We start from the raw sequence: 27858 nt of genomic DNA on the forward strand, positions 1-27858 counted from the left end.
TAAACATACCTCAGAGTGCCTTTTATCCAGTCCACCAGGCTGGTTGTTCCTTCAGGAAGAACCTGCTGTGTGTCTGTGTCAGATATAGCCATCTGCCATTGTTCCACAGTGAGCAGTGGGTCCTCTATCAACCCAAACATGTTCTTCCATCCTGCAGCATTCAAAACCAAAGATACTGTCTCTAAATTAGTTACTCTCGGAATCCATTTTAGTAAGGGGTTTTCAGGAAGCTGATGATACTGATCTACACATGAGACTACTCTTCCACACTACCCCTCCTGGGGCCTCTCCCCACCCTGCCGACACACCACCTTCTTAGTGACCAGAGGTCTTCGAGGTACCCTCTGTTGTCTCTGCACAATTCTACCCTTTGAGGGCAGCTTCAAGGCTAGTGGCCAAAGGTCAGACTGTCTGAAATCTGAGCATGGTTTAGCATCGAACTCCACCAAGCCATTCCCTCGCCTCCTGAGCAGCTGAGACTACAGGCGTATGCCACCACGCCAGCTAATTTTTGTATTTTTTGTAGAGATAGGGTTTCACCGTACTGGCCAGGCTGGTTTTGAACTCCTGACCTCGTGATCCACCCACCTCAGCCTCCCAAAGTGCTGGGAGTACAGGCGTGAACCACCGCGCCCAGCTCAGTCAACACTCTTTTAATTTCACTTTAGCTATTACAGATACAACAAAAACCAAGGAATTATATATTCTGCTTTTTTCTTACTCATTTGCATTTCCTTATGCATCCAGTGAACCAATTCCTCAGGAGTTAAAGCCTACTCCAAATTCCATTAGTAACTTACTTTTAGTCACTGATAGCTGTCATGCTGGTCCATATCATGGGTGACTACCCAGGAATCAAATGTTCTGTGTCTCCCACCCTTTCATCCTTTTTCTCCCCAAACCACTTTTCCAATAGCTAGGAACATTCTAATGAATCCTAAATTTTCTGATACTAAATAATCAGGATCCTTCTAATCCCACTTCTGACACCAATATGAGCTGTTTTGACTCACAACAGTTCTGAAACCAAATGTGTGGGTTTGTTTTTGTGCCTCACACCAGCCATTCTCTAATTCTTGAGACACCAACTGTGTGTCCTACAATTCAATTGAACTCTGACACTAACTACCCAGAGTTAGTGTCAGATAACAGTGGTTTAAGGGCTCAATCCCACAAGACTGCCCTCATTTCAAATGCCAGTCAACAAGCATCAGGTTCGCAGGTTAACCATACTTCTGTCTGACTAGGCTACAAAGTCAAGGGGTTCCCACAACATCTCCTCCCTTACTTTATGTTCATTAATTTGCTACAATGGCTTACAAAACTCTAGAAAACACTACTTTCTATTACCGGTTTATTATAAAAAATACAAATGAATAGGCCAGTGAAGAGGTATATTGGGTAAAGTCTGGAAGGATCCTGAGCACAGAAGCTTCCGTTCTCATGGAGCTGTGGTATGCCACCCTGCTGGCATTCACCAACTCAGAAGCTCTCTGAACGCTATTGGTCAGGGGGTTTTATGGCAGTTCCATCACATAGGCATGATTGATTAATTAACCATTGAAATGGACTCAATCTCTAGGATCTCTTTCTTTCCAGAGGTTGGGGATAGGGTGGAAAGTTCTAAGCTCCTAATCAACTCTTAGTCTTTCTGAAGACCCATCCCCATCCTGAAGCTATCCAGGGGCCCACTAAGAGTTGTCTTATTAAAACAGAAGAGGCTCCTATCACCCTTATTATAAAGTTCCAAATTTTTCTATGATACCACAATGGCCATTGCTTGTTTTGCTATTTGTTAATGTCTTTCATAATAACCTATGAGCTCAGTATATATTGGAGTATTTGTTCCTTGTCATATATTAAAAATATTTTTACTCTGGTTGTCCATTAACTTTATTAATGACACTTGCTGTACAAAGGCAGACTGTTTTCATATTTAAGTGAATAAACTATTACTAGTTTATTATAAAAGGTAATATTAATTGTTTAGCCAGGCAAGGTTGTGCGTGCCTCTAGTCCCAGCTAATCCGGATGCTGAGGCAGGAGAATTGCTTGCTTGAACCTGGGAGGCAGAGGTTGCAGTGAGCCGAGATGGTGCCACTGCACTCCAGCCTGGGTGACAGAGTGAGACTCTGTCTTAAGAAAAAAAAAGTAGTATTAATTTCTACTTAAATCTTTGATCTATGTAGAATTGTTTATCCAGGCCAACCACAGTGGCTCATGCCTGTAATCACAGCAACCTGTAATCACAGCACTTTGGGAGCCTGAGGTAGGCTGATCGCTTGAGCCCAGGCATTCAGGATAAGCCTGTGCAACATGGCAAAACGCCATCTCTACAAAAAATACAAAAATTTGCCAGGAATGGTGGTGCATGCCTCTACTCCCAGCTATTCTGGAGACTGAGGTGGGAGGATCATCTGTGCCCAGGAGACACAGGGTATAGTGAGTCAAGATTGTGCCACTGTACTCCAGACTGGGCAACAGAGCGAGACCCAGTCTCAAATAAATAACAACAAAATGTCCCATGGTACTCCTCAATTAATTTAATTTTCATTTATTGAATTACTTATTGAATGAATTATTACTTTCCCATGGAGACTTGGAAGGGTGCCATTATCATTTCTCTAAGACTTTGGTTTATTTCTGCAGTATTTCATTCCACTGATCTATTCTTATGCCAGTAAAATACTCTTTTATACTGTTGCACTGTAAAACTTTTAGTGTATACTAGGGCTAATCCTTCTGGGTTTCCTTGAATTTTTCTGGTGCTGTTGTGATTTTTTTACTGGACTTGGACTGGAGTCAGTGATATGCAGAGAACTGGCCTCTTCATGAGTCTTCCTATTCAAGAATGTGGTAAATTTATCAATTTGTGTAAGTTTTGCCTCAGAAGGAGTTTTGCTGTGTTTATACTAGTCTCATTTATTCTTTTTGTTAGATTTTTGTTTTCTTTAGCTGAGTTTTTTCCCCCATTACGTTTCTCAACTAGTAAATCTGGTGAGTTTTTCCCATTTATTTTTATTAAAGAAAATAAGAGGTAAAATCACATAAAATAGACATATTTGATTCTGGTTTTGTCATCGTATTGCATATTTGTGTGTGCGCACTGCTGTTTCTTATATTTATCTTTAGATTTGCGGGGATTTATGCTGTTTATTTCTTTTTAAAAAAAATTTTCCCCAGCTCTGCTAAGAGTATACTTGGAGACAAATACGTCTATGAGGTTACTGTTTTCTCTCTCAATTACGTAATAAACCTCTACTTTTTCTGTTTATTAATGAAAGAAAAGAAACTGGTTCTATTTGCTCAGCTCACAAAAGAGAAAATAGTGTATCCGTTGTCTTGCCATTCTACCCAATTTACCTCCATTGCCACTGGGCTATTTTGTCTGTTATCATCTTTTTTAACATTATGTAGCCTTTCTTTCAATCATTATAATTGCTTTGTTGCCAAAGTCACCATAGAGAATTATGTGTGACTTTGGCAACAAAGCAAAGATTTGCTTCCCATATCCTCTCACCCCAGAGTGGCTTACCATATTCTCATTTTTTTTTATGTGAAACTAGTTGGGATCTCTGGTCATTCAGTGACCCCTTGTATAGCCATGGGCATTGTCAATACGTTACTGGGAGAAGTGGTTATATTTCTCTGTTACTTACCGAAGATACATAAAGCATCTATCCGCATACAAGGGAGGGGTTCACCGTGTATGTGCGATGGCAGTTATTGGCTAAAAGTCTGGGACAGGACAGCCACCTTTTAACCTAGAGACATACTGAGCTATGATAAATCTGAAAGACAAAAGAATTTGGATTTTTACAGCAGCCTGGTTGGTGCCTGCCTTTTCCACATCAACAGTTTGGTACCTGGGTAAATGATAGTGGAGGAGGAGTGAGGAGGGGCTTGGAGCTTTATGAGGCTTATCGCTGCATTTATGAGAAAGGCCCATTTCTATGTATTCTTCACTCCACTTACCTACTGATCAGCAGCCCTTTCAGGTTTCTTCTAATAGTGACAACCTTGGGAATTTCAAAGTAAATCTTCAGAATGATCAGCTTATGCAGGACTAAAAAGTGGGTAGCAATAAACGGGCCTTAGAAAACAAAGCAAACAGGTTTTCCCAGGCACTTTCAACTAATACAAACATATACATTATAGAAAAGAGAAGATGTAAAGTGTTTTCTCTGAAAAAAAGGTTTATTGCATATGGAAATCAATAGATATCTTTTACAAAAAAGGGTTAGAATAAAGATCTCACATTTGTAAAGGCACGTATGAAACATTTAATAGCAAGCACAAGGGCAGTGAGAACATAAACAAGGACCAATATCTAAATAAGACTTTGTAAAAACAGATAGGAAACAGTGCAAAAAATACTGTCAAAGTCAGTTCTATACACCTTATAACTGTGTATACAACTGGCAAGCATAAGCTTATTTACTGATATAAAATAGCACATAGAATGGCATGCATAGTTTTATTTAAGGCTTTTCATATTATTAAATTGATAGGGAGTCTATACCAAAGTACAGTTAACATGAATATGGATAAAAGTCACTCCCCAGCTTAGGGAATGTCCTATAAACATCTCACCCCTCTCTCTGCTTAGAACTACAGCTTGGTAGTAAGGAGACTGGGCTTCCACCTTGCAAGGTAGCAAGTGGCCGCCACGGGGAGAATGTGCTCTCAGGATCCCAAGGCCCAACCTGGAATGCATTTCTAACGGCAACAACATAAGAGATGGTGATTAAATGTCCAGGTCAGTCCACAGAAGCCACCCAGATCTGGCTGACACAGCCCTTCATTTGGGCTGTGGTGGAGGTCACTGGGCTTCTATAGGCTGACCTAAGAACCTTAAGAACAAACCGGTTTCTAAGTTGGGGACTTGTCTGTACATCGTTTCAAAGTGAAACCTAATAATTTGTTTTGAATGATACCAAAATTCACAACATTTTATGAATCAAAAGGAAAGCATCAAAATACTGAAGTAAGGACCACAAGTGCAGTCCAGTGAAACAAACTACATGAGCTTGTTATCTGTTGTAACACAAGTTACATAAGGGTACGCGTTTAATAGTAATCTGCATATTTAAACCTTTTTTTCCATTGAAGTATCCTCAAGCACATTAATTAGCTATTGAAGGAACAAAGAACTAATCTCTTATGAAGAGCAACTTTATGTCAGAAAGAAGAAAGCTAACGAATTTTTAAGATTCCACACAGTGGCAAGAAAGTTCAAACGAAACTGCAGTAAAATTGTACAATGTTCAAGTTGGAAAGAAAAAAGGCTCTGAATTACAGCATTCAGTTCTATGCTCAAGAGCAAGGAGCTCTGAGAGCCACCCTAGCTAAACTCAAAGCAGCATTCTTGAGATTTTAGCAAAAGGCTCTACCCCACGCCACAAAAAGATCCCAATCCAATCTTTTCAGCTATATCCTCTACAATCTTTTGTCAGGTGAGACGGCTTTTGTGTTTCCCAGAAGGAGAAGGTTGCGGAAGAAAAAGAAGATAGCTTACATACAGATTTTGGAGGACCAGCTAATCTTATCCCTTCCTAGGTAAGTGAAAACGGATCAAATAAAACTGTACATGTTTCTGGGCAGCCCAAAGGTTTACCACCTGTTTCACTAGAATGCCAGTCTGTGTAAAGAGACTATGATGAAGAAAGCATGGTCCAGCAGGGAGAAGGTAGAGACAAAGGGGTCTGCCTACACATCACTCTGCCAAATGTAGCCTCTCTCAATCCATATGTTAACCTTGAAAAAAATATTAAGTACTGCTGTAGTCATTGTATTAAATAGAGCTAATACTGTCTTTCCTTTCATTTCTTATAATACTAAGTGATTATCAGCAAGGGAGCAAAAGGGTGGGAAAGGGAGCTTCCTGCTTGCTGAAGTTTTTGGCTATTTTCATTCTATTTATTTTTCATCTGCTAGATCTTTTTTTTTTTTCTGAAACGAAGTCTCCCTCTGTCACCCAGGCTGGAGGGAAGTGCATGATCTTGGCTCACTGCAGCCTCCACCTCCAGGTTCAAGCAATTCTCCTGCCTCAGCCTCCAAGTGGCTGGGGTTATAGGAGCCCGCCACGATGCTCGGCTAATTTTTGTATTTTCAGTAGAGACGAGATTTCATCATATTGGCCAGACTGGTCTCGAACTCCTGACCTCAGGTGATCTGTCTGCCTTGGCCTCCCAAAGTGCTGCTTTGATTGTAAGCATGAGCCACTGTGTCTGGCCATTTGCCAGATCTTATTCTTTGAAACTATACAAGCGGTTTTTTAAAAATTAAAATTAGATTTTCTAATTACATATTTTGGAGAGGTTTAAGGCAGTGATTCTCTGACAAGGTTTAACTCTTTTGTTGGGGTTGCACTCACAGAAGAGGTACAGGAAAGAAAAAGTGTATTGTTAAGAGGTGATCCATAAAGCAGATAGAGAAATATGAAGAGGCAGCAGAGCCCTAAGTGAACAAGGTGCTCATGGAATGAAGAAGGTGACTACACACACCAGTCCCACCCGTTCCCCTGACCAAGACGAAGGAACACCAAAGTCACTGGATGTACATCCCAGTTTTGTGGCCTGAATATAAACATGACTTGCTCTGCCACACCTCTGAGATCACAGTGGAGAAGAATCAAGACATGCAGGAGCCGGGGCTGCTAACTCTGGAAGCCACATGGGTAAGCAGAATGCTCTGCTAACAAGCCAGGCAAGGAAAGGCTGCCAGTGGCAGGCGCGAGAAGATGGTGCTTTTGAGCAGCAAATCCAGGCAAACATGATAAACCATGCGTCATAATCGATGACATTCATCAAGCTCTACCTCAACAGTGAAGACAGTTTAAAACGATGAGCTAGGGTGAAATAGATTCCAACACTGCTGCAGGCTTTCCCTAACATGCCACTTGGTGGTTTCCATCACTCTGACATTACAGAAAGGGGGGCAGAGAGTAGGAGAGGCACTCCAGGGTTCAGAAAATTATCTGTGAAACAAAAAACTTTGGATAGCAACTTCAGGACTGATCCAAAAATCCTTCCTCTCCCTCTTCCCATTTACAGAACCTCTTGGGCAAGTTTATGGCACTTTTGGGAAAGAAAGATCCTGATGGCCCAAAGTGTGGCAGAAGAAGCAATGACTTTCTACACATATTCAGGCTGCCCAGTAGCTCCGGCCCTCCTGCCTTATAACTCAATGTCCTTGAATTTATTTTTAAAATGGGAAGGCTAAACAAAGCTCCAAACAGTAGGAACTGATGCACATCCTCCTCTTTGCTGCACCAAATAACAATCATTTTCCAGTCTATGAAATTGACTGATGCCAGACACTCAATGCTAGGCTCATGGACATTTTAACAGGGACTATCTTAGTTTCACCTTGAGAAAGAAGGGGCAGTTATATTAAGCTGGAAAGCTAAGAAAGGTAGTCTGCTGAATAAAAATACTTACCTGAGTTTCTGAAAGAAACACAAAAGCTGAGAGCAGGCAGGATAAAGGTTGAATGCTGACTGGGCAAGCTGGTGGTCACGTTCCACAGGGCTCCCTGAGTAACACTGACTTCTGGACAATGCATTAGAGGTGGCAGAATTTGCCTGTTGCTGTTACTTTCAACAGATGCCATCTGTAAGGTCCTTTGCCCCCAAATGTCTTAGAAGCTTAAGTAAAGACAAGAACTATTTTGCTTCCTTGCTCAGAGTTCAAGAGAAGTGTTAAATGCAGGTTAACAAGGCCGGGCGCGGTGGCTCACGCCTATAATCCCAGCACTTTGGGAGGCCGAGGCGGGTGGATCACGAGGTCAAGAGATCAAGACCATCCTGGTCAACATGGTGAAACCCCGTCTCTACTAAAAATACAAAACATTAGCTGGGCATGGTGGCACGTGCCTGTAATCCCAGCTACTCAGGAGGCTGAGGCAGGAGAATTGCCTGAACCCAGGAGGCGGAGGTTGCGGTGAGCCGAGATCGTGCCATTGCACTCCAGCCTGGGTAACAAGAGCAAAACTCTGTCTCAAAAAAAAAAAAAAAAAAAAAAAAAAAGCAGGTTAACATCTTACAGCTTTCTTTGCACCCTATAGAGCCAGCTAGTTTGCCAACCATAAAGCTGTATGTAGGCCACTGGAAAATCCGTGCCGTTTCTATGGAAGACCCAAATTTCTCCATTTGGAAACCATGCTGGATGAGCTGCTGCTCTGCTCCTGAAAAGATATCACTAAATAAGAGCATGATGAGTGTCTCAAAACCCACTGGCACTACAATAAAACACAGCGGCAGAATCATTGTTGGTAAAACGGTGGTAATGCTAAATTCCCACAAAGGGCTACTGTAAGAGTCCAACAGTAATTATGTGGTGCTTCTAGAAATGTCTTACTCTAGGAGCTCCAAAGAGTTATTTCTGACATTGAGGAAGAACATAGGTCTGACCCAAATCCCATCCCTTGAATCTGTGCTCCCTGGCACACATGCTAGAATACTCTGTACTCTCTACCCACCAAACCCCACCTCAAGGGATTGACATATCTTCCCCAAATGAAAACCAGTAACTATACAGCTGTCCTTTACCAAAGGGGGCAATCTAGGACCCTCTGCAAATACCATTATCCATGGATGCTCCAGTCTTTTACATAAAATGGTATAGTATTTACATATAACCTATGCACATCTCTTATATACTTTAAATCATCTCTAGATTACTTACAATACCTAACTCAATGCCTACAAATCACTTCTTTTGCATAAATTCAATGTAATATTCAGCATGTGGCAAATTCAACTTTTGCTTTTAGGAACTTTGCGGGTTTCCCCTCTTCTCCAAATATTTTCAATCTGTACTTGACTGAATATAGGGATGTTGGACCCACAAATGGGGAGTTAACTGTACTCATCTTCACCATCAAATACACCATTAGACGGGGAGAGACTAGAAGTCACATTCTGCTTTTGGACAAGAATACCTTTGTGACCTGTACATCACGTAACAAGTAGGCTGAGGTCAGCTAACATAGGCTGTACATCAGGAAAGGACAGCAGCTAAAAACCCCAAAGTGAGGTGCCTGATGGCCAATCCGGCCTACGAGAAGCTGCAGTGCACTATCACCTCTGAGACATCCATGTCCGAGGAAATGGCCCATTCACCAAGTGAGGCAAGGATCACTAAGAGCAAGGCAGCAGGCTCACAAAGGCAGCTGGGCCACCTGGGGAACACCTTTTGTGTTCATAAGCAACACTTAAGAGAAATGACATCTGGTGTTGGGATCCACACTGTGTCAGGGGGAAGAAATAGGTGATCCATGCGAACATTCTCTGTGCGCAGAAAATATGGTCCACTATTGGAAATTTCATATAGGTCAGTCTATATTAAGCTGGAAAAATAATCAGCTGGATGAAAAGGCCAGCCTGCTGGACCCCATGGAGTTTACAACTGAAAAGCATAAGCTGAAAGAAGGCAGGATAAAGGTAGGTGTAAGCCATGGTCAAGTCCTACAAGGCCCACCCCTGGCAATCTACAAAGATCCCTTCTTCAGGCTGATGAAAGAGGTGGCCAGAGACAGCCAAGTGACTCTTAGGAAAACAATGGCAGTTTAATTATAATTTTAAAAAAACTAGTTCCTCTTTTCAATCTACAAAATTAAAAGTAAAATTCTCTCAATTTAAGCTCCTCAAAAGCTTATGATTCAAAATATTCCATACAGGTGTTTTTACCTTCCCTGATCTGGTTGTTCAGCTCCGACTGAATAGAGAAGCTCATTCCTTTACTCCTATGTAAGGAAATCAGTGTTTAACATCCCTTTTTCATGCAACTAAATCCTCCCTTACTTCCTGTCTGGGGAAAGAAGTGTGTATCAATGTCTATGCTATCTATAAAGGCTACCAGAGACTCTTGCTAAAAGGTGGTATATCTGGTATATCCTTAGAACCCAAGGAAACCAAATAAACCTCAGCAGGACATTCCTCAGCTTAGCCAGCGGGCTCATCTCATCTCAAGGATTAAGACATCAAATTCAGTTCCCCCGTGATCCAGGGACCACAGTAAACAAGGATGAATACCTTGGGTCAATGTATCCAAATGAGTGTGGATGAAAGAAACCAAACATTCCAATTGGAAAACTTCAAAAGCAGGGGCTGGAAAATGTTTGATGGCTTTGTTGTGGGACAATGACTTTTTTTTTTCTCCATTTTTAATTTTCTCTCTTCAAATCCAAACTGCAGCAATAGATACTGACAGCTCTAGCTTCAGACCGGATACATCATCAGGAAATCATTCCAAAAGCTCTAACTAGATAACTAATTTAATACACTTTGCTTCAAGGTTTATTCCTTGGCTTGCTTCCCAGATATAAAGCATCTCTGGGCAATTATTATGCAGATGCCGCTGAAAGGACTTTAAATGGCTGCTGCTAACTTAACAGGAGATATGTTGGCATTTACCCGAGATGTGAAAAGGAATGCAAAATGTGCTAAAGAACCAAAGGCATTTGTTTTTAACAGTGAAATATGTGAAACAACTTTTAAATGTTTTCTTTTGAGTTTCAATATAAACTCTGGCTAGGAAAGTTGAATATTAAACCCACTTCCTCCCTGCATTTGTGTACTAAGGAATATTCCTGTAGCATACGGCAGGAACAATGGATGAATTTCAAGGAAGCCCATGAGCTCTGATGACCTCAAAGAGACACCAGATCTATATGCTGCCCACATGAGATGTTCTAACAGTGCCCACCTTGGAGCTTAGAGATAAAAGATAAATACTGATGTTGGTCATCATGCAATAAAACAGTAACTGAGACCACTTGCTAAAACATCCCTAACAGTGGAATATACCAAGGATGGAAAAACCCCCAAGGAAAGGAAACAAATACCTTTGTGCCTATTGAGGAGCTTCTTATAATAAGGGTTATAAGCTCTATTCCACTGAAAATACATGTAATATGAATGGTTTTCTTTCCAGGACATACAACAAAACTCCAGAATCTACAAAGCTCAGATTATACTCCTTCACCGAGTCTTCAGACCTTGAAGCAGAGGACAGAGAGGAAGCCCTCCATCCCCCGATATTCTAAATACAGAGTACAGCCACCACAACACCTGGCCAAGCTGAAACTGAGAGGATTCATATTCCAAAGAACTTAATGGGGAATGCGCACCTGTTAGCATGTGGTGATGAGATGTCACAAAGGTCTACTTTTTCTGGTTGATTTGGTGCCCCTCCTTCATCTCTTCAGCCCGGGGGAAAAAGCAGCAATGAAGAAAGGCATATAGAACTCTCACAGCAGTCAATTCTAAGAAAAAAAAACTGCAATTAAATTTTCCTTTCTATTACATCTAGTTTTCCTTGACAACCTTTTTATTGATTTATTTTTTAGAGACAGGGTCTCTCTGTAGCCCAGGCCGGACTGCAGTGGCAAGATCACAGCTCACTGCAGTCTTCAATTCTTATCCTCCTGTCTCAGCCTCCTGAGCAGCTGGGACTACAGGTGCATGCCATCATGCCTGGCTAGTTTTTGTACTTTTGTACTTTTTGTAGAGACAGGGTTTCACCATGTTGCCCAGGCTCATCTCGAACTCCTGAGCTCAAGCAATCTGCCCGCCTTGGCCTTTCAAAGTGCTGGGATTACAGGTGTGAGCCACCACAACTGGCTGGCTCATTTTTAAATTGCAGGTTTGTTCCTGGAACTGACCACTGTGGGTGTTCCATATGCCTCCCTCCGCTGCTGCCTTTTCCCCGAGCTGAAAAGACAAGGAAGTTGTGGCATCAAATCAACCAGAAAGAGCATGCCCTGTGACTTCCCATTGCCATGTGCCAATGGGTGCATATCAAAGCTGTACTCAAGAAAAAGTAGACATAGAATGATAAATCCCCCAAAATGAAGAGGAAAAATGTGCAAAACATGATTTATTGTGTATTAACCTAAGAAATTCAAAAATACACACTGACCAATGAAGCCACAGGAAGAAACTAAGAACTGGGATTCAAACTGAAGGTAGTTAATACCATAACTGACCAGAGAGTAGATTTTATGGAGAAAAGGAAAGAAGCAAAGGGTTTTGTGAATGAGAAATTCTACCATCATTCATCAAGTGGCCCAAAATTTGGACTATGGGGTCCTGAGTGGGATTAATTCTGCTCTTGCAGGCCAAAGCCTAAAGATAACATCAGTACAGTGGGGGGCCACATTTGATGTGTTTCCTGGCCAGGACCCCTGCCACGTAGCTAAATGCCAAACCGCTCCCATAAATCAGCTTCCCCAACTGTTTCCCTGATGACCTTTCCAATGACTTAGTGACTGATGGAAAGATGGAACACAGCCAGCACCTCAACTTTCTCGTCTCTGTCCAGCATACGCATCTTATTTAAACAAAAAGCACTGATCATCAAGGCCCTGCCTGAAAAATATAATCCTCAAGGCTCTGCCCAACTCCTTTCTCTTTCTACTCTGGTCTGCTATCCTCTCTCAATCAGGGAAGAGCCTTAACTGCACATATGGCCTCAATGCCACCAGACAGGGCCCTACTGAGCAAACAGGAGAGGTAGCAGCAAATACCCAGGGTGCAGTCACTAGCAGGGGACAAGCTCCAGAGCCCAGAATAAGGGGTGGTCAAGAAAAGCACAACACAGAGCTTCTGTTTCAGCCCTAAAGGCAGCAATTATTGCACCGTAAAGGCAATGCTGTCTTTTAGCTGTTCTACCTTTAAATCAAGCATGGGGTGGGGGGGATGCTGGGTAGGGTGTCGGGGAGAGGAGATTGCTGAGGATAAGGGCAGAAGAGAAGAGGGAAAATTGTCCATCAAGGCTCATGAGCCCCAAAATATAAGAGAATCGTGTTTGTTCCTTCAGATCCTTTTCTTTATATTTCAGGATGAATTTATTTTCTTGCCATCTTTGCTTTGGACATAAACAATGCATGATGAATTAATTAAGCTGATGAATGAATTAAGCTGATGAATTTCAGGGTTGGTTACAAATCTGGCTGCAACTTCACAAGAGATGTGCTCCCTCATGCCTCTGTCCCCAAAATGATTCACCAGGAAACATTTCCTAATACAATGCAGATCAGTCAAGATGTGGTTGAAATGAAAAGTTCTCTATTATGAGGAAAACTGCATTATAATAATTCACAAAAGTTATTCCAAAGAGGAAAAAATAAATTATCTCATATAAAATAATACATGGTATGTGTGAATAATCTTGGCTCCTGTCTTCAGAGAGCCTGCTTGCTGCCAGCCACCTGCACCCCTGTGGCGGGAGCAGATGTTGTCTGGAGGTGACTCTCCTCCTGTGGGATGGAGCTGAGTCCCTCCTCCAGGAGCTGGATTAGGGGATTAAATGAGTCTGGAGCTTTGGAGGAACTGGATGAGGACTTGGTAGACAAACTTGTATTGAGCGATGGTCTGGATCATGAACATCCTCTGCTCCCTGAGGAGCCTCAGCATCATGGGCACTTCCACCTTCTGCAAGAAAAGAGAGAAAGCACAAGGTCCTGAGACAGGAGGCTTCCCTTAGAGCATTCCTCATTCCCTCATTTCAGGAAGCACTCACCCACTGCCCATGCCCAGGTACAAGAGAAAGCAAGGGACTCTGGCCCAGCTGGGTTTTATGCATCAGTTTATACCAGCAACTGGAGAACCTGGCCATCATGTGTCACTGGTGGGATATTTCATTTTTAATTAATTTAAAATTTTCTGAGAGAGGGTCTTGCTGTGTCACCGAGGCTGGAGTGCAGTGGCACAGTCATAGCTCGCTGCAGCCTTGAACTCCTGGGCTCAAGCAATCCTCATACTTGAGTCTCCCCAAGCGCTAGTGTTACAGGCGTGAGCCACCACACCTGTGCTGGTGTATTATTTTAAATACAGACTAGTCTGCTGGATATAAGATAAAGGCTGGAGTTAGACCTGACTAGAGCTGGCTGGTACTCTTAACTCCACCACAACCCAATGACAGGATTTAAGCCAGCTCAGGGGTCTTAGTTTCCTCATCTGTAAAATCAGGATAATAATCCTTTCCTCTAACAGCATTGTGGCCCTGTCCTAGACATTTTCTCAGCAATAACATGGCGTATAAAATAACATCCACCTCACAGGATCAAATGATGAAACACATATCAAGCATTTAGTGCACAGTGAGTGCTTAATAAATATTATTCATTATTCCTTTTTAAAAATATTTTTAAAAATTTTTTAAATTTTTATTTATTTATTTATTTATTTAAAGATGGGGTTTCACCATGTTGGTCAAGCAGGTCTTGAACTCCCGACCTCAGGTGATCTGCCCGCCTTGGCCTCCAAAGTACTTGGATTACAGGCGTTAGCCACCTCACCTGGCCCCTTTTTAAAAAATTTTTTGAGAGAGAGTTTCACTCTTATTGCCCAGGCTGAGTGCAGTGGTGTGATCTCGGCTCACTGTAACCTCGGCCTCCCAGGTTCAAGAGATTCTCCTGCCTCAGCTCTGGAGTAGCTGGGATTACAGGCATGTGCCACCATGCCCAGCTAATTTTCTGTATTTTTAGTAGAGATGGGGTTTCATTGTGTTGGCCAGGCTGGTCTTGAACTCCCGACCTCAGGTGATCTGCCTGCCTTGGCCTCCCCAAATTCTGGGATTACAGGTGTGAGCCACTGTGCCTGGCCTCAATATTCCTTTATTAACATTAATATATGTTATTAATGCAATTATAATCTCACAGGATTGTGGTTGTGATCAAGTGAGATAATTTAAGTGTGAACCTTTAAAATGTCAAAGTACTGTCTCTGAACACCAGTCCTACTTGGAGTAAAAGTCTTTAACTGAGAACACCTTTTCTGAGACAGGGTCTCGCTCTGTCGCCCAGGCTGGAGTACAGTGGTGCGATCATAACTCATTGCAACATCAACCTCCTAGGCTCAAGCAATCCTCCCACTTCAGCCTCCTGAATAGCTGGGACTACTACCACGCCTGGCTAATTTTAAAAATTTTGTGTAGAAACAAGGTCTGATTGTGTTGCCCAGGCTGGTCTCAAACTCCTGAGCTCAAGCAATCCTCCAGCCTTGGCCTCTAAAAGTCTTAGAATTTTGGGTGAGAGCAACTGTGCCTGGCCTTGAGTCTTAAATGAGAACATTGTGAGTATTAAATGAGATTGCCTATGTGTGAATTCTTTGAGAATATACACAATGATATATACTATCATTAATGGAAGGAAATTAAAACAGTGTAATGGGTACTTGGGCAGACCAGTGGCTGTCACAGTGTCCTCTCTGTTTACCTTCAACATGTGCATCCTCCTGGACCAGCCAGGACACGCACGGCTGGAGCACCCCTGAGCTGTGGCGGCCATGGTGGCCCCAGCACATTCACTCTGCTCTGGGAACTCTTACAGGGCAAATGACCCATGAAGTTTTCAAGGGCTAAGCAAGTGTTTAAAAGAAAATAATAAAAACTCAGCTGTATGTCTGACATTGAAACCTTTGAACCTTGAAATATAATTTCAGTTATTTCCAAACTGTGTATAGTTATAAGATGACACATGCCATCAGTCACTCTTGTCCAACACCAACTGAGGAATGGCCACGCAGACTTGTGATGTTGCCTGGGCTAGAGTGCAGTGGTGCAATCACAGTGGTGCAAAGGGACAAAGTCAAGTCCCTGCATAATAAGAAAAGAAAACAAAAAGGCATGTGAATCTTTGAATGATGAATCAAAATAAAGAGCCTATGTTACAAGCTTCTGTTGGTAACAAGCAGGTCTCTGCCTGAATTATATTGCAAAGTGACCAGTATAATGAGATGTGACCTACAGCCACCTAATAATGAACTTAATTTCATGTCTGATGAGCATTACTCTGTGGTTGAGCACTGAAGATACAAGAATAGAGGGAATAAGCCTGCTACTCGCCCCTATCCACCAAAGGCTTTAGCCAGGAAGCAGGATCACACTGATGTTCAGGGCACAGGTTCTGAGTCAGGCTTCATCTGCTGAATCTCAACTCTACCACTTCTTGACTGTGGGATGTGGGCACATTACATCATTTACCTATGACTCAGTTTCTCTTCTGTTATGTAAGGATACTGATATGGTCTGACTCTGTGTCTCCACTGACAGCTCATCTTGAATGGTAATCAAGATGAGTGTTGAGGGAGGAAACTGGTGGGAGGTGACTGGAACATGGGGGCAGATTTCCTTCTTACAGTTCTTGTAATAGTGAATTCTCATGAGATTTGGTTGTTTAAAAGTATGTTGCATTTCCCCCTTTGCTCGCTCTCTCCTGCTGCCACGTTGAAGACCTGCTTACTTTCCCTTGGCCCTTCTGCCATGATTGTAAGTTTCCTGAGGCCTGCAGCCATGCTTCCTCTACAGCCTGCAGAACTGTGAATCAATTAAATCGCTTTCCTTTATAAATTACCCAGTCTCAGGTAGTTCTTTATAGCAGAGCGAGAATGGACTAACACAGGTACTAACAGGACTAACCTTACAGTGTCACTGCAAAGGCTATTTGCGTTAATACTATCAGGCTCGGCCGGGCGCGGTGGCTCAAGCCTGTAATCCCAGCACTTTGGGAGGACGAGGCGGGTGGATCACGAGGTCAAGAGATCGAGACCATCCTGGTCAACATGGTGAAACCTCGTCTCTACTAAAACTACAAAAAATTAGCTGGGCATGGTGGCGCGTGCCTGTAATCCCAGCTACTCAGGAGGCTGAGGCAGGAGAATTGCCTGAACCCGGGAGGCGGAGGTTGCGGTGAGCCGAGATTGCGCCATTGCACTCCAGCCTGGGTAACAAGAGTGAAACTCCGTCTCAAAAAAAAAAAATACTATCAGGCTCTTAGAATAGTGCGTATACATGGTAAGCACTAGACACAAGCTAGCTGTTATTATATTGTTTTCGGTATTGTCATCTCCTCCACTGCCACATCCTCCTCCTCCTCTACCATCATTCCCATCTCAATTACCTGTAGGACTGAGCCTAAATGACAGTATATTGTCTGATATGGAGAAGTCTGGGGACACGACAAAGCAAGTTCTCCTGGTCTTCAACGAAAGGGTCCTGGCTGGCTTAAAGATTCACTCCCACAGGCTACGCTGATAACTGCCCCCAAGCCAGGGAAGCACAAAGCAGTTGACGCTTGCTCAGTCTTGTCTAGAAGACATTTTCTCCTCCTCACTTTATGATGGAGGTGTAACTTATTCAGAAAAGCAGCAAGATCAAGGCATCTGCCCTTCAGCTACTGAGATCCTGACCATTTGTAATTAGCTGTAGCTAGAACAGACAGCTACATCCAGGGGACTGAGAATGTACTGCAGACCATAGAATGAGTGCTTTCTGAAAAATTTTATGCATCTTAAAATGTCTCAGCTAACACCTCAGTGACCAAAAGAACTGGGATACAGGGAGGCTTCCCAGAGCAGCCTGGGGCAGCTGTCCCCACGCCCCACCACACAGCTACCAACCTCACTGCAAGTGTCTGCGTTTCATTGTTTCTGCTCAAATTTTCTGCGTTTAAAATGAGACTGAGAGGGAAAAGTCAAAAAAAGGAAGGCCATTTCACTGACAGAATTAAAACTGCATGAATTACAGACTGAAATATAAAGTATGCTACATCCAGAAGCTGTGGAAAGAACGCAGTCGAGTTTGGACAGGAGAAAAATGGGATCCACGGTTTAATATTTATTTGTTTGTTAAAATCTTTGCTTGAAAAACAAACAAAATAAACTAAACATGGTCTACTCTTCTCCTGAAATAGGGGCTTGGATCTTACTAGCCAGGCCTGAAACAGTATCAGAACAAAAGTAGAGCATTTCCCACTAACCATCTACCAACAGCAATCATGGGAAATAGGACAGATAAGACCAGCTGTATTTGTGCTAGGGGAAGTGAAGTGAAAAATATGAGTCATCTTGCTATCTTTGAATATCAATGGGAACAGAAGTTCTTTTTGGATTGACCACGTTCCAGCAAAGAATGTTCTGGCATGCAGTTGGGCACTGAGGAAATCCGCTATGTTTGGACACACCATAGAGCATTTAACCACCCCACGCCTTCACCAAGTCCACAGGAGGCCACACAGTCCAAATCCCTCACTCCAAACTGTTCTGGCTTTGATGTGCCTTGTCTGTGTTCTGCCGGACCAATAACATCTGGTGTTCAGCGGGCCCCCATGTCATCACCTCACTGAGGCTCAGCCTTTGATGGGTCTCCAAAGAGCTCAGAACAGAACAGTCTTTCATGTTAGACAAGACAGAATGGCTTCTTGAGTTGAAAAGGGGAAATGGGGAGCGGAGCACAGAGAACGGGGAAAGAAGGGGAGTGGCCAAGCCTTGTGGCTCACACCATAATCCCAACAATTCGGGAGACCAAGATGGGAGGATTGCTTGAGCCCCGGAGTTTGAGACCAGCCTGGGCAACATAGTAACACCCTGTCTCAAAAAAAAAGAAAGAAAACAAGGGGGGAGTTTGGTGACAAAAATGATATGAGGGAAAGGGAAGGACAATTAGATGGGGGAGGTGATGATGAGGTAATGCACATACTGATTCCACCTCATCTTATTTTGTCTTCCTAGCAATGGATGGATGAAGACTCAGTGGCAGGTTACTCATTGTTCTAGAGATTTCTAGAGATGTCTAATATTGACAGGAATAGAGAAGCAAACAATCAAAAAATCCTATGTGGGACAAAATGGTAAAAACTCAGAGGGCAATGGCATTTCTGTTATGTAGTCTCAACTGATTCCATGATGAGCATTTCGCTCAAGCTTTGTTTTATGTTTTTCTAACATTAGGCTACAGTTAGGATTGCCCCTCTTCCAATTTTTACCAGCACAAACACTCCCACGGGCAGACCAGAAGTTTCTCAAAATTACCTTTTCATAGGCAGAGCGTTTAAAAATCCTTTGAACATGTTTAACGTTTGTTGTTTTTCTGGATGTTTCAATGTGACAAACTTCATGCAGCAATATTTAATCTGATTTTCAAACAATTCATGCTATTGAATACATAGGTGTATCATCATAAATTCCTCCACAGAATTGCAACAAATCATTCTGTAATTTAAGGACTACCAAACCACAAGGTTCCTTTAATTTTTCAAGCCATATACTTTGAAAACTGAGAAGAACCAAATCTTATTCAGCGTGTGGAGACAGGAAATAACTCTGGACACAGACAGAGAAGACCTTGCCTCTTGCCTCGGTTCCACTGCATAAGAGCCGCATAGCACTAGACAAATCACGTAATTATTTCTGGGCCTCAGTTTCCTCTTCTGTCAAACAGGATGAGTAACATGTACATGGCTCCTTTACTTGGCTGATATAGCAGATAAAAGCCCCTTAAAAATTCTAGTGTCCCATGTAATCAGAAGGAAGAAGAACTATTCCTTAGCTTTGACTGCTGTTCATCTCACCTACACAAAATCAAAAGCATCTCGGTGTAACTCCCTAGTCCTCCAGCAGCAAAGGAATGCAATACACCTTGTGTGCACAGGCTCTGCGGCAGCCCACTTCTGCAAGGAGAAGGGGCAGGGAGGCCAGCAGATGCAAAGACGGGGATGTTTGTGTGCTCAAAGTATCTACTCTGCTCCAAGACACCATGCAACTGCCAGACTAGACAAGCAAATGACCCCCCAAACCTCACTCTGAAGAATGAAAAACATTTTCCAAGTAGACACATTTTCACCTAGGATTTAGGCCAGAACACATCCTAGAAATGCAAGACGCATCTAAACGATATGGGGTCAAATAGCTCACCATGGAAAATTACACAATAAAACCAAAATGCTGTAGACTTCTGAAAGTAGACGCTGACTAAGATCACATTTTCTAAGTGTTTTCTATTGCACACTCTCATTTCTCCTCTTTTATCTGGGTATCTACATGGAGTAGTGGGAGGCCAAAAAGATAAGGTGGCCTATTAATGTCAGGAGAGAGGAAATTCACCACTGAAAATGCAAGGGCCCAGCAAAGGTCTGGCCAGGGTGTAGACTTGTCCCCAAGGTGGAGTATTCAGAGAGAAGCCCAGAATGACTCACTTCGTTATGCTCCAAGCAGTAGATCATCAGCTCAGAAAGAATGACCACGCCGGTCCTTCCCACCCCAGCACTACAGTGGACCACGATGGGCGGGTGCCGGTTCTTGTTGCCTTCCAGCATGCTGTTGGTATGGCGACGGACCGACTGGATCTCCTCCAAGTAGGCTGCAGGACGAAACGCAAATCCTGTCACCAAAGTCCTCCATGGCTTTGTATATAAGTTGGGGAGGGGGAGCGGAAGAGAACTGATGGTGAATGTGTTTTTCTTTTTTTTTTAAGTGACAATAATTTACAGTTCTTACAAGACACTAATTATTTGGCTGGTACCCACTGTACAGTCCTGGATCCAGAAAGGACCAGCTGGGAGTCAATTAGTTCACGGGAGAATTTGTTCTTTAAATTAAATAGTTCTTTTTTAAAAATTAAATTCTGTTTTCCCCTCTGCAAATCCCTAAGTCCCCCAAGCAGATGATTCTAGACATTACTTACAGCAATTCCTGCTATTAACAGACTGGGATCAGAACAACTGCTAAGTCCCCTTGAAACGCCCGCCTGTCAGAGCCAATTTCTGGTGGAGAGAGAGCATCCATCTGCCCCTTCTTCCTTCCCCTCACTGATGAGTGAATGTCAACTGAGGCTTGACTTCATTTTTGGATTTTAAAGTAGACTTTGGGGAGTCTGCTTTCCAGCATGGATTCCATGGGGCTATGAGAACAGCCCAAGATGAACCCCCTTTCTGGAGGCAACATGTGTATGAGGTGGAGAGGTCATGATACCCCCCATGCCTTCCAGCATCTGTCTGGCTCAGCAGGGCTGTGTAGGGAGGGGTGTTTTCATGACTCCAATTAGGCACAAAAGAAAAATTACAGGATTCCAAGCCTTAATGACTTTTTTCACAACCATGACAAAAGAGAAAAGTATAGAAATGTAATCCTCAGACATTCCCAAAACCCCCCCAAATTAATTAATAATTTAGGTCAGTAGCTGAGGAAAGAAACAGGTTTAAAGGTTCTTGACACTCAGTGAGCCTCATCCTGAGGCAAAAGCATAAACAAGACTCTAGGGGAAATGTCTACACTGTTGAAGAGAAAAAAGTAGGTTTGAACCATTCAAATAATTTAAAAGCATCTGTTTACAGACATATATAAAGAACCCATACTTTCCTTTATATACTTACCTAATTATTAAATAATCTGAAGTGGTTTACCAAATAAGCAAACTATTATTATTACCACTACTACGATGATGATTGGTAATAACTGTGTTAGTGCTAGTCACAGCAGTACTACTGGTAGTAAAATAAGACAGGACAAAACAAGAAAGAAAGAAGATGCCATGAGATGCATAGAGGGAGTAGTTATTTAGGCACCAAATACAAGCTAATATTGTGCATGGAATCTTCTTTACAATGTTTCTGCAAGTGGGAAAAGACATGAGGCAACTGAGTATTCTGTCTGACCAAAGACAGTATTTACATACCAGAGACAAAGCTTTACTTGAGCTAAATTTAAGAAGAAAAACAAAAGGAATGTTGGGTAATGACACTTTCAAATAGAGCTTTTCCTGTAGTGGAGGGAAGGTCGATTCAATGGATGTTTCCTCCATCAATCATATTAATAAAGTTCCTTATGCTGTAACTCAGTAAAGACTTCTAGAGGGCAGTAAACAATTTGGCTTAGGTACCCGGCATCCAGGTAATCTAATTTCAACACAGGCAAAACCCTTTTAAAACCTAGGAGACCCAATTCAACATTTCTAATGCCTGGCATGGTATAAGTGTATTGAGTTTTCTAAAAATATAATACTTACATTCACATTATTTAAAAATACTATGTATTCTTTGGTAATATAGACAGGGTTTCCTTAATTGGTTCTGATTTAAAAGACTATTCTTTCTTTCTATGTATGTATGTATGTATCTATCTATTTATATATTTATTTAGAGGCAGAGTCTTGCTCTGAAGCCCAGGCTGGAGTGCAGTGATGCAATCTCGGCTCACTGCAACCTCCACCTCCTGGGTTCAAGTGGCTCTCCTGCTTCAGCCTCCTGAGTAGCTGGGATTACAGACACCTGCCAGAACAACTGGCTAATTTTTTGTTTTGGTAGAGACAGGATTTCACAGTGTTAGCCAGGATGGTCTCAATCTCCTCGTGATCCACCTGCCTTGGTCTCCCACTGCACCCAGCAAAAGACTATATTTTAAAGTGTCTTTTACACTCACTCTTTCATCAGAGTTGTCAGCTAATCAACAAACTGATCTATTTATATTATTTCCATTTTCTGCTTCTTGGAGAAAATTTTAGTAAGTCAGTTAGCAAGTGATCAGCTGAAAGAAATATAACGAGCACTGTTAGGAGGAAGGGAAGTTCTTATTAGTATTTTAAGCTACAGATAATGACCCATTTGACCTCAGGCAAATCATGAATCCTCTCTGGATCTTACTCAAGATCCTCTGACTCCAGTCATCCTTCTCTGCTTTCAGTGCCAAACCCTCAAGTACCATTGTCACTTTCACGTAAATGAAATGCTTTTATCGCTGGATAAGTACACATCAGAATATTTGTTAAAACCTGTAAATCAGTATTTTTAGCTCTTCAAAACCTGTTCTCTCTCTCCTTTCTTTCTTCTCCCATTCTAAATGAATACCAAAATAAACTCAAGGTTTTGACATTATCCAGCATCTGGATGATGGTCCCTCCGTGGTGGTCACAGGTCCTCCTCTAGCTGGAGAGTCAACAATAGATCAGGCACAAGGCTACAGGGAGCATCCAGGGCTCCTTTCTAGCTAGGTAAGGAATGGGGTTTCCCGACAAACACAGGACAGTCAGGTGAGCATGTGGAAAAGGAGAGAGAGCTGCAGCCACCACTGAAAAGCAGAGGAGGGTATCAGATCTCATCTTTGGACCATGACGACTGGCCTGTCTTTCCCTTTAGACTGGGAATACCTTGAAAGCAAAGACTGTGAACTCAGTGTCATCTCTGCCCCATCCAGTGCCTGGCATGTAGTGAGTACCTGCCCAATTTTTGGCCTTTCAAATAAAATACGGCACATAATCTGGTGAATTAGTTTCTAATATAAGCACGTTCTAAAAATACACATATATAGAATTTAATAAATTAGTCTTTAAGCAAATTTCATTTCGAAAACTATAAGAGGGTTTCGATACTTCTTAGTGTTTTCATAAAAATATGAAAAAGCTTGAGAAAGTACTGAGGTTTACCATTGTAGGGAAATATAGGGCTTGTGAGAATGCAAACCTTCATGAGAAATTTTATTTATTCACTTATTTTTAAATTTTTTTTTTTTAGATAAGAGTTTCACTCTTGTTGCCCAGATTGGAGTGCAATGTTGCAATCTCGGCTCAGTGCAACCTCCGCCTCCCAGGTTCATGCAATTCTCCTGCCTCAGCCTCCCCAGTAGCTGGGATTACAGGAGTGCACCACCATGCTTGGCTAATTTTGTATTTTCAGGAGAGATGGGTTTTCACCATGTTGGCCAGGCTGGTCTCAAACGCCTCACCTCAGGTGATCTGCCCCACTTAGCCTCCCAAAGTGCTGGGATTACAACATAAGCCATCACGCCTGGCCTATTTTTAAATTTCATTTCTCTTCTCTTTTTTTTAATGTGCTAAAGTGAACACAACATAAAATTTACCAGTTTAACCATTTTTAAACGTACAGATCAGTGGCATCAAGCATATTCACAGTTGTGCAACCATCACCACCACCCACGTCCAGTACTTTTTCACTGTCCCAAACACAAATCTCGCACCATCAAATAGTAATTCCCGGCTGGGTACGGTGGCTCGTGCCTATAATCCCTGCACTTTGGGAGGCTGAGGAGGGCAGATCACTTGAGGCAGGAGTTCGAGATCATCCTGGCCAACAGGGTGAAACCCCGTGTCTACTAAAAATACAAAAATTAGCCAGGTGTGGTGGCTGTGCCTGTAGTCCCACCTACTTGGGAGGCTGAGGCAGGAGAAATGCGTGAACCTGGGAGGCAGAGGTTGCAGTGAGCCGAGATCGCACCACTGCACTCCAGCCTGGGTGACAGAGTGAGACTCCACCTCAAAAAAAAAAAAAAAAATTGTAATCCCCCTTTGCCTCAGCCGCTGGAACCTCTCACCTAGTTTCTCTCTCTGACTTTGCCTATTCTAGGTACCTCATGTAAACGGAATCGCAACTTCTGTCCTTTTGTGACTGGATTATTTCCACACAGTATCATTCCTCAAGGTCCTTGTTGTAGCGTGTGTCAGAATAATTACTGATTAAATGAGTAGCTGAAGGTCTGAATCAAGGTACAGCCAATTTGTTGACCACAGTCTTAGCTTATGTGCATGAAAGGTAAACAGAATAAGTGACATGTATTATTCTTCTCTGTTCTACATAGTAACAAAGGAACATATATTTCAATGTTATGACACTTTTGCCACTTAAGAGAAAGCATCTTTTTTTTCTATTCCATCTCTAACGGATGGATTATTGACACAGTTTGTAACAGTCAGTCAGGGAACACACAGACTCGAAAGAAAAAAACTTACATAAAAACCCTTGGACGTCCTCTGGGCAGCCGTGATCTGGCCAGTCAGTATACTGTAAATGCCACACTGTCCTTTCTTGCCCAGATAAAAGGTGCTTGACCTTCAAGCCCGTGGTTGCATAGCAAACAGAATCAGTTCGAAACTTTGTGGTGACCTTGAATTTGCCATAGGTGGCTGAGCTGTGCTTGGAACCCAGTTTGGGCCAGTATCGGTGGCTTTTGGTTCGTCCGCCCTCCTAAATCACACATAAAAGCAAAATTGGAAATAGCTCAAAGGAAGCTCCCACCCTCTTAATCCTAAGATGTGAAGACAGAAGAAAATGCACATAGCTTCTAAATCGTTAGGCTCAGTAGCACTCTGCAGTGTCTACCACAGGGTAGATCCTATATGTGCTAATTAAGACCAAAAACTATGGTCTTTACAATGACAGCTGCATCAGTGGAAAAGATAAAAGATTCACAACTGAGGTGCAGTTTAATGTTAGACAGAGGTGCAAGTGCAAAATCTAGAAGCAAGAACAAGCTTGGTGCATTCAAGAAACAAAGGTCTTCCAGGTGGCTGGAGTGTGACATGTGAGGGGCAGTCAGTAGGAGAGGACACTGGAAAGGCCTCACAGTCCATGGTGGAAAGTTGGGATTTCACTCCATGGGCAATGGGAAGTCACTCAAAGGTTTTAAACAAGGGAGCAAGAGGTTCCAGCAATCGCTCTAGGTCAGGCTACTCCTCACCGATGTTCAGCCCAGAGCTCTTTCTGTGACAGCACAATGACTACGGATGCTGTCTTTAGCTAGTGTCGATCTCACATTTTTTTCAGCCTGACCAATTTGTTTCAGTTCAATCGACAACTAGAACTGAGAAGAGCTGGTCACATCACTGTTCTTTCTCCCTTGATTTTATCTTTTCTGAGACTATGTACTCTCAACCATCTACACAAGGTCTATGTTTAAGTTTTGCACAGTTTAAAATCCCTGAAGAAGAGGCGGAGTGTGGAGGAGGTGGTAGCTGAGGAGATTCAGGGCAAGAGTAGGTGGTGAGAGAGAGGGAACACTGAACACGGTGCTGCAGTGGTGACAGGCTCTGGGAACCCTGATGGCTGTTTAGAGGAACCCTAATGTCTAGCCTACTTGTAAAGCAACATGTCTTTGGGGAATACAAATTACCTTGCCTGGCTTCATTTGGTTTAACTGAGTCTCCTTAAGTTGGAAGCATATCTTGCTCTTTTATTTGCTAATCATGTGAAAGCACATTTACCTCAAATTTATATTTCTGCTGAGTGTATAAATCAGTTATGGATTTTTAAAAACTATGAGTTCCCAGCTCTCCCACAGATCACTAGATGCTATTTGTCTTGGCAAGGCTGGCCCCTTGTCACTCCTGTCTCACCTGCAATACCACTTCCTCGGATCTAAAGTATCCCCTAGTCACGCTCTCTTAACCTTTTGTTCCATTTAAAAAATTTTTTTCTCCCTTGAATTTAGGCTCCTATTAATAAGGTTTTCACTTCCAGCCTTCCAGCAAGTGTGAGACATGATACAGAGCCTGGAGCTCAGGGTTGCACATCCCGAAGCTACCCTTTAGTAGGAGTGCCCTAGTGTGAACGGCAGTTTTGCGGCTGAAACCCACACAAAGAGGAAGAGGGAAGAGACAGGAGGACCCACCTCTGTACCTACCTACCCAGACCCTCTTTGGACTGCAGTTTTCCATTTTTGCCACCGCACTTACTGCTACTTGAATTTATTTATTCACTTTTGAATGTCCCTCCCACTAGGACACAAGCTCTATGGGGACAGGGATGGTGCCTGTCTCATTTACCATGTACTCCTGAAGTTAGCACAGATGGTACGCTGTATTTAAGTGAATGAATGCCTTGCAATGATGTGATCTGATGAGATGATAAATCTATTCTAGAAACTTTGAGGATTCATTCTCTTTGTGGGAAGGTCAAACAGGTCAGCCCAAGGAAGTACAACTGGCTTTAAAGAGCTTGAAGTCCCTTTCATTATTTTCTTCTAATGGACTGTGCTGAAAAGCAAACACTCAGAACAGTCAATGAAGGAAAATATGACTTTTTCCTCCCCAATTTTCTTTGTTCCTGACCCCTTTAACATAGCTAGGAAAGGCCACTGCAATACCATGGATACTGGTAAACACACATTAAACTAGTCCCTTGAATGATTTCAAAACATAAACTGGAATTTAATGAAAGAAATGAAAGAAGGAGAATGTGACAAGAGAAGAAACAACAGTTCTCCCCGCAAAGACAGCAAGCTGAACACCGACTGGACTGACCGGCAGTGTAGGCTGGTTTTTTATGACATCACATAGAGTTCTCTAGTTACAGCAGAAAACTATGTTTGGCTTGGCAAAAGAACAAAAAGATATAATTTTCTCTCCCCAGAGAACAGAGGCCTCTCCAGGAACAAGTTTCTGGTCTCTTTTCAGCTGATAAGCATGGTGCATGTGGAGCTGGGGCCTGGAGTTGGACATCTACGTGGATTTGCCCTGAGCAGCCTGAGACTCTCCCATTCCAGTGGAAAGCTCACTGTTTCGTTTGGCACAAAGTTAGCGGGTTGAACTAAAGTCTGGTCATTTCTTGGTGTTCTGTTGTTTTATTTTCAGTTTAGTGTGTGTCAATCCAAGGAAAAGAGTTAAAAGCCAGATGAAAATGAGAGGAGGAAAAGCTACAACAATATCTATCTGGAAGTAAGAAGAGAAAATAGATATATACCAAAGAGAAAAGCATTTGCAGAGAAACAGCACTGCAGGAAGGAGAGGGTAACAGAATCGCCAGTACAAAGCCCATCTTCTGGCTAACCTTTGCCCTGGGGAAAAGGACGTGGAGTAGGCCGTTTCCCTTACCTCCTCTGCGGTGACCATGGCAATCACATTCACTCCCTGCTCCCACACCATCTGCCAGAAGTCGTGGCACGTGTGTGGCAGGGGTCCCTGGGTGGCTATGTAGTGCCATTCTGCCCCGCCAACCACCACCTGAAAACCAAGGGAAGCATCAGTAAATAAACCCCAAGTCCGGGACAGCATTGCGTACTGACCACCTGTTCATCTGTATACACCTTAAAACCCTGGATATTTTTTTGGCCAAATGAATTCGTTCAATTAATAGAAACCCTGAGATTATAGAGACTAGTGACACAGCCTCACATGAAAAGACTTTTTGCCACTTATGTCTATTAAAATATCTACCTGATCTTTTTTTGTGTGATGGGGTCTCACTCTGTCGCCCAGGCAGGAGTGCAGTGGCATGATCTCGGCTCACTGCAACCTCTGCCTCCCGAGTTCAAGTGATTCTCCTTCCTCAGCCTCTCAAGGAGCTGGGATTACA

The 27858-nt window shown here is 42.7% G+C and overlaps 1 protein-coding gene across 1 annotated transcript in view; it reads right to left on the minus strand.

Moving 5' to 3' along the window:
* Positions 1-10137: 10137 nt before the first annotated feature.
* The window catches only part of PTPN14 (protein tyrosine phosphatase non-receptor type 14), a 193031-nt gene continuing 175310 nt past the window's right edge, over positions 10138-27858 (minus strand). The window contains exons 16-19 of the mRNA XM_032289222.1: positions 27378-27506; positions 24519-24753; positions 19978-20141; positions 10138-13438 (exon numbers count right to left, since the gene is read on the minus strand). Coding sequence (XP_032145113.1) covers positions 13310-13438; positions 19978-20141; positions 24519-24753; positions 27378-27506 — 657 coding nt within the window. The 3' untranslated portion in view covers positions 10138-13309. The remainder of the gene's footprint in view (positions 13439-19977; positions 20142-24518; positions 24754-27377; positions 27507-27858) is intronic.

The sequence above is a fragment of the Sapajus apella genome, unplaced genomic scaffold (genome assembly GCF_009761245.1).
Source record: "Sapajus apella isolate SASKATOON/1434 unplaced genomic scaffold, GSC_monkey_1.0 scaffold22, whole genome shotgun sequence".
In the NCBI taxonomy this organism is placed as follows: Eukaryota; Metazoa; Chordata; class Mammalia; order Primates; family Cebidae; genus Sapajus; species Sapajus apella.